Source organism: Macadamia integrifolia, chromosome 2 (assembly GCF_013358625.1).
Source record: "Macadamia integrifolia cultivar HAES 741 chromosome 2, SCU_Mint_v3, whole genome shotgun sequence".
Lineage (NCBI taxonomy): Eukaryota > Viridiplantae > Streptophyta > Magnoliopsida > Proteales > Proteaceae > Macadamia > Macadamia integrifolia.
In genome coordinates, this window is record NC_056558.1 from 10909629 (window position 1) to 10916222 (window position 6594).

General features: G+C 39.4%; 2 protein-coding genes across 4 annotated transcripts; both read left to right on the forward strand.

The window, feature by feature from the left end:
* The first annotated feature begins 2117 nt into the window (after positions 1-2117).
* Positions 2118-3617, forward strand: LOC122058018 (universal stress protein PHOS32-like). 3 transcript variants are annotated; one of them, XM_042620412.1, is made up of 5 exons: positions 2118-2199; positions 2248-2443; positions 2864-2973; positions 3064-3182; positions 3315-3617. In XM_042620412.1, the coding sequence occupies exons 2-5, from the start codon at positions 2266-2268 to the stop codon at positions 3397-3399; spliced, it is 492 nt and encodes a 163-aa protein (XP_042476346.1). In that variant the 5' UTR covers positions 2118-2199; positions 2248-2265; the 3' UTR covers positions 3400-3617. The 3 variants fall into 3 exon arrangements, with proteins under 3 accessions (XP_042476346.1, XP_042476338.1, XP_042476329.1); XM_042620404.1 differs by having other exon boundaries at positions 2179-2199; positions 2236-2443; XM_042620395.1 differs by lacking the exon at positions 2118-2199 and having other exon boundaries at positions 2217-2443.
* A 132-nt stretch (positions 3618-3749) lies between these two features.
* On the forward strand, positions 3750-5562 carry LOC122058009 (pectinesterase inhibitor 10-like). Its single transcript, XM_042620385.1, has one exon. The coding sequence runs from the start codon at positions 4339-4341 to the stop codon at positions 5233-5235; it is 897 nt and encodes a 298-aa protein (XP_042476319.1). The 5' UTR covers positions 3750-4338; the 3' UTR covers positions 5236-5562.
* Positions 5563-6594: the final 1032 nt, after the last annotated feature.

Consider the following 6594-nt stretch of genomic DNA (forward strand, 5'->3'; position numbering starts at 1 on the left):
AACCACGCGAGCTTCCTCAAATGCCTTATCTACACCTTTCTTCTTCAAGTCTGTATTCCTCTTCAAGCACTCTCTCTTCAGATGACCTTCTTTCTTATAATAGTAACAAGAGACCTTTGTCTTTGCCCTTTTTGATTTCAATCGGCTCTTCCCAGATCCCTTCTGATTTGATCTCCCTCTTCCTGTTCCTTGTCACCTTCGAAAAGACCTTCTCCTTGAGATTTCGTACTACTAGCCTTCTTCTTTGTATCATTAGATATAAGGGCAGCTGTGACTTCATCCATCTCAAGGGTCTCCTTCCCATGCAAGAGAGTTGTTACTAGGTGATTATATGATTCTGGGAGCGATGACAACAACAATAACACCTTGTCTTCATCCTCAACCTTAACCTCTAGGTTTACAAGTTTACTTACGATCTAATTAAACATGTTAAGATGCTCTAATAGATCCCTACCTTCTTCCATTTGTAGAGAATATAATTGCTTCTTCATGAACAACTTGTTCGTTAAGGATTTCGTCATGTAGATGCTTTCAAGTTTCGTCCATAACTGCTGTGTAGATTCAATACCCACAACATATTATAGAGCATCATTAGAAAGATTCAATCGAATAACACTTATCGCCTTTTTCTTCATCTCTTCCCAATCTTCGTCAATAATTTTTACAGGTTTCTTCGACTTCCTTAACAATGTTTTCGCAAAACCATATTGTATCAGAAGATCCTTCATCCTTTGACACCAGAGAGTAAAATTGTTCTTCTCATTGAACCGCTCGATATCATACTTAACATTCGATCCCTTCTTTGCCATCGTGATAGTAAACCCTAGACAACAGAAGCATAGAGCTCTGATACAAATTTGTAGAAACACAACCCTAAAACGATGCAAAAGATAATGAAAAAATAAAAACAAGCAATGCACACTGAATTATGAAGTTCGACAAGATTGCTTATGTCCCCGGTGAAATGAGATCTTACTTCACTATCAATGGAGAATAGAGTTACAATACTCGTCTCTCACACCTCTCAGTATTGCTTGCATTACAGAGAAAGAAACCCTCGTTACAAATATATAGTGAAAAAACCTAACAGGACCGTCGTCCTGCCTGTTGAGGCACTGCACTAGTACTCCCTGGGTTAAACTGTGATAGAATACAAGACATCGTACATCCATCCAAAATAAAGGCCATAAGAGAAATGGATCCTCCTTAGACATAGAAAGAAGGGATTTTCTGCACTTTCTTTGTAATAGTCATTGATTTCTTCATTCGGGGCAGAGGGGCAGCCATCTGAGACAAAAGTAAAACTAACTTTCTGTGGTTGAATCCCAATTCTATTCTCTGAACAACAAATATTTCTTCATCTTTAATGGTAAGGGAATGCCCTTCGTGTTACATTAGAAGGTTGGGGGGCAATCACTCAACTAGGGGGTTGAGTCATCTTTTATTTGCCCTTGAGGATTTGTTCTTAGAATAGTTCGATCTACGAGGGTATAAGATCAAACCCAGATTTTCCAAATAGAATTTTACTCGAAATTTGCCCTTGTAGAACATAAGATCAACACAATCACACTTGGAAAGCGCAAACAAAAGCACAAGAGCATCAAGTTTCCATCCCAAACCCAGCCAAATCCATCAAGGGTATTTCAAACCTTGATGTAGAACATCAAGGGTATTTCAAACCTTCAACAATAAAATAAGATAGGATAGGGTAAACAAGCGCTAACAAGGGACTAGTGTGAGATGTGTGGATATGAAAGGAAAGGCATAAGCCACATTAACATAATAGATCATAAATCAACCCGAAATTTTGCATGTGATGAATTCACATCAATTTTTTTAATAATTAAACTATTAGAAATTTTCAGATCTTTGCTAATCTTCCCCAACAAGGCATATTGTAAGGGTGTCAATTAGTCAATTCGATCGGATTGAATCGAATTTGGTCTGTTTTTGAGCCAATCAATTTCGGTTGATCCGGCCGGTTCGGACTGAACTTTGACACCCTTGACAAGTTGGATATTTTTCCTGGCAATCTCAAAGTCAAAAAACGATCATCAACGTATATGACTCTTTTTATTTTCTCTTACTGGGTTGCGGTATCGTCTTTTTTGTCTTCAAGTCTGGTGTCGTGTTACTGCGCTTTTTCTTCTCTTTATTAAAATATCCATCTCTGGTTCTGTTCTTCCATAGTTCCATCATAGAGAGAGAGACACAGAGAGAGAGAGAGAGAGAGAGAGAGAGAGAGAGAGAGAGAGAGAAAGAGAGATGGAAGGAGAGAGAAGGGTGGGAGTGGCCGTGGATTTCTCTCCCTGCAGCAAGAAAGCCCTAACATGGGCAGTGGAGAACATTGTCCGTGACGGAGATCAGTTGATCCTCATAAACGTTCAGCCCGGAGGATATTTCGAGGGGACTGAGATTCAGCTTTGGGAAGCCACTGGTTCCCGTAAGTTTTTTTCCTCTCTATTTCCCTTTCGATCGACATATATTTTGTGTTTCTTTCGTTGTTATTCTTGTTGCTTTATTCATGAATCGCAATCTGGGGTTTCCGTGATGAGATCCAATCTATTTTGATTGTTTTAGATTCGATTAATAGAGCTATACCATGGAATCATGTCTGTATTTGTGTGTGTGTTTACATGAAGATTAGAGCAGATTCATTGATTTATTGAAGACCCATTTGAATTTTGAGCTACTATAGTTCATCGGAGAAAGGGCTGAACTGAAGACTGATGACTAAGGACTGAGGAGTCCCTATTGATCTTTAGATTCTTAGTATTTAAATACAATAACTACGAATTTCACATTTTTTATATGAGCTTGAATGAATATTTCTCAGATCAGTTGTATCTGTTTGATTCAACAGCCTTGATCCCTCTTACTGAATTTTCTGATCCTGCGATAATGAAGAAATATGGAATGAGGCCTGATGCAGAGATCTTGGATATACTCAACACTGTGGCCAGGCAGAAAGAGGTAACTTGCTTTTCCTTTTTAGAGTTGAAAATTCAGGTCCAGAACAGTGAAAGAAGGTATTGTTGTTAATCTGATATATGTGATGAGCAGATTGTGGTTGTTACTAAGATATTTTGGGGAGACCCTCGTGAGAAGATATGTGAAGCCATTGAAAAAATTCCTCTTAGCTGCCTCATCATAGGAAATAGAGGGCTTGGCAAGATCAAGAGGTATGCAAAAATTGGATCTTTATATAAATTTTTGTCTGATTTTTGAGTGAGAATCTACAAATTTTGGTTTCTTTGGTAGTGTTAGACTATTAGAGTAGGATTCACTGATTACCAATTTGTTTGTTAATGCAGGGTTCTGTTGGGTAGTGTTAGCAACTATGTGGTGAACAGTGCTGTGTGTCCTGTTACTGTTGTGAAGACTAATCATGAAGACTAATCCTTCATATCTTGCAAAAATGAGATTTGTGTTCTAGACTTTGATGAAACCTGATTTAGTTTCATGGTAGATTTCCTAATTCATATGCATATGGTTCTACCATGGAATCGTCTTAATTAATTCCGAATGTTTTATCTCTTTTCTTAGTGTGATGATCCTTCTGTTGCTCTTAATCATCTTAATATACATAAGAACTTATTGGTGGTTTTGTTTTCTCACTTCAAGATGTGTTTTAGATCTAGAATCTATTCCGAGAATGCATATCAAGTGGTCTTAAATAGATTGGGAATGCACCATGAGCCTTATTTATGAGTTTGAATTTGAATGAAAACCCAAGAAATTGTTGGTGTACGATATCTTGTATTCCATCGCAGTTTAACAGGGAGTATTGATGCAGACCCCCCATAGAACAGCGATCCCGCTCTCCATTCTGAGAGGTGTGAGGACGAGCGCATTTTTCATTGATAATAAGGGAAATCTCATCTCACCAACGACTTAGGCAATCTTGTTGAATCTCGTAAACCTATGTATATAGTTTTTTTTTTCCATTATCTTCTACATCGTTTTTAGGATTGTGTTTCTACACAAATTTGTGGAGTTTTATGAAGTCAGGCTTTTGTTTTGTACTGTAAAGATTTTATTAATATCGGTATTGAGATCAAATCGGACTTGGCCTATATCAACGTCATTATGTATCAGTCATATTAGACTATATTAGATGTTGTCGAGATCATATCGGTCTTGGCCTATATCGATATCGGTATGTATCATTTTATACCGATGAATATCAATACCGGTAAGTGTCAGTCCGATACGAATACCTAAAACCAAAGCCAAACAATTAAAAGCCAAAACAGCTACCCAAATATAACAAAACAACCGTTAACTTCTCCCCAATTGCATGGATAACCAACCAACCCCTTCCCAGTTCCCACTAAAATGCCTAAAACTCGTCTTTCTTCTCTTCCTCCCCAAAATTCTTTCAAGCCCTTTGTCCGTCTCCAATTTTTCTGTGTGGTTAATGGTTTCCTCTCTTTTCCCTCTCTCCACAAGTCCACAATGGGGTCTGATCATCATCTAGTTCTCATTGTTTCTCTCTCTTCCCTCTTCTTCTTCTACTCTTCTGAGGCCCTTTGCGTGCCTCGCAACCTTACCAACTCTAATCGTAAACTCCACAACCCTCCACAATCCCTGACGCCGGCTTCATCACCATCACCTGCAACGGCGGCGCCACCGCCCAAGTTAACCCTTTCGCCTACCACAAACACACCCGCACCGACACCCAGTAACCCCCTAAATGTCATAATGGATCCAGCCATCAATCATGTTTGCCAGTCAACTGACTACCCAGATCTCTGCCTCTCCTCCCTCAGACCCTACCTTCATGGCATGGTCGATGTGATCACCATCCTAAACGGCGAAATCCAGGCCTGCAAAGATCATACCATTTCTGCCTCCGCGGAAGCCCTAAAGAAGGCCCAGGACCCTAATACCGACCCTAAAACTGCTTCCTCCCTAAAGGACTGCAAGGACAGTTACAATGACGCCTTAGATAACCTTAAGGAAGCAGAGGATGCCATTAAAATTCATGACATTGGCACTGTCAATAGCATGCTCAGTGCGGTTGTGACGGATTTTGGTGATTGCAATGATTTTTTCTCTGGGAGTACCGGCGGTCCCGGCGATGGTCCGGGCGACGGTCCCGGCGATGGTCCGGGCGACGGTCCCGGCAATGGCCCGGGCGATCCAGGGGTTGAAAATCCCATGTCCAGCCAAGATGCAACCTTGATAAGCCTAGCCAGTAATTGCCTTGCCATTGCTTCCTTGATCAAGTAGAGAAATTGAGATAGAGATAATCCTGAACCAATCTGAATCCATTTTGATGGGATTGTACTGGATTTTGGTGGAATTCACTTGCTTGGGATTCCTCCTCTTGGAACTCTTATATGTAATTGTATCTCACAGAACAGTTCTGTACATAATGAAATTTTTAAGTTTTAAAGGATAATTGAAATGAAATGAAATGAAAGAAGCCGGAACTCTCCTGACATGAGTTTAAATGGAATTTACCATTTCACAAAATAAAGTACAAAAAAAGTAGCCTAAAAGGATTGCTACATCATCCTTTCGACACAATTAAATGTATAATTAAAAAAAAAAAAAGAGGGTTCTCTGAGCAAGTGGGGATAGGGCTCCTATGTGGCACATCAGACGCATAAGAGGTGGTAGTGCACATCAGATGGTTTGGACCTTCTTCAGGTGTATGCTTGTGTAATATTGGGTTCTGGGCCTGGATGTTCTAGGTTATCGGATGTGCATTGGCACCCTAGTTGCGTCACAGAGGAGCCCGATCCAATGTATGACATGCCGATGAGGAGCAACGAAACGATTTTATTCTCAAGGGGTAGAGATATCATTTCATGTGAGGAATGTAGGAACAAAAACCTATCCACTATAGTTTGAACTAGTTGGATGGATATTTTACAAGGTAATTTCAGTCCGTTTCCACGGTTTACTAGAAAGAGAAAAAAATCCATGCACGATGCAGAAAATATAACGAACTAGGAAAAAAGAGATCACACAACCACAATGCAAAGATATACATGGTTTGGTGAGATGCCTACATCCATAAATTGATGAGAGTAGTTTCACTCGTAATGGAGAAGCTGTTGCAAGCCCTCTTTCGCACACCTTTTTGTATTTACAAAGAATTTCTTATAACCCTAACAACCCTTATTGCTATTAATTTATAAAAAAAAATAACAAAAAAAAATTTCTCTACTTTTAATGGTTTGGCAACCCACAATTCATACTATAGAATATAGGGAAATTTATATCCACCTCCCCTAGCATTTGCCCTTATTACATCCACCCCTCTTGCGTTTCATTTATTACATTTAAACCCACAAATCCTAACACCGTGAGTGAGGTATTAGTTTTTGAAATGGAAAAGACTTTTTTACCCTTATTATGTCTTGAACTAAAAATCCTAAGTTTAAAGACTATTTTTCCCTCATTACATCTTCAAACCTAAAATCCCTAAATCCCCAAATCATAGGTCGCTGCATTATCCAGTGAAGTCAAGAGAAGTCTCCGGCGATATAAAGGAAAATCTCTTTTGGCCATTAAAGTTTACAATGACCGTCAACACTTCACCGGAGACCTCCCTTAACTTCACCAGAGAAGGAAAAGAGT

Coding starts and splice junctions, on each gene's coding strand:
- LOC122058018 (XM_042620412.1), top strand. CDS start 2,266: ATGGAAGGAGAGAGAAGGGTGGGAGTGGCCGTGGATTTCTCTCCCTGC. Junction 2,974..3,063: donor CTGTGGCCAGGCAGAAAGAG/GTAACTTGCTTT, acceptor TGTGATGAGCAG/ATTGTGGTTGTTACTAAGAT. Junction 3,183..3,314: donor GGGCTTGGCAAGATCAAGAG/GTATGCAAAAAT, acceptor TTGTTAATGCAG/GGTTCTGTTGGGTAGTGTTA.
- LOC122058009 (XM_042620385.1), top strand. CDS start 4,339: ATGCCTAAAACTCGTCTTTCTTCTCTTCCTCCCCAAAATTCTTTCAAG.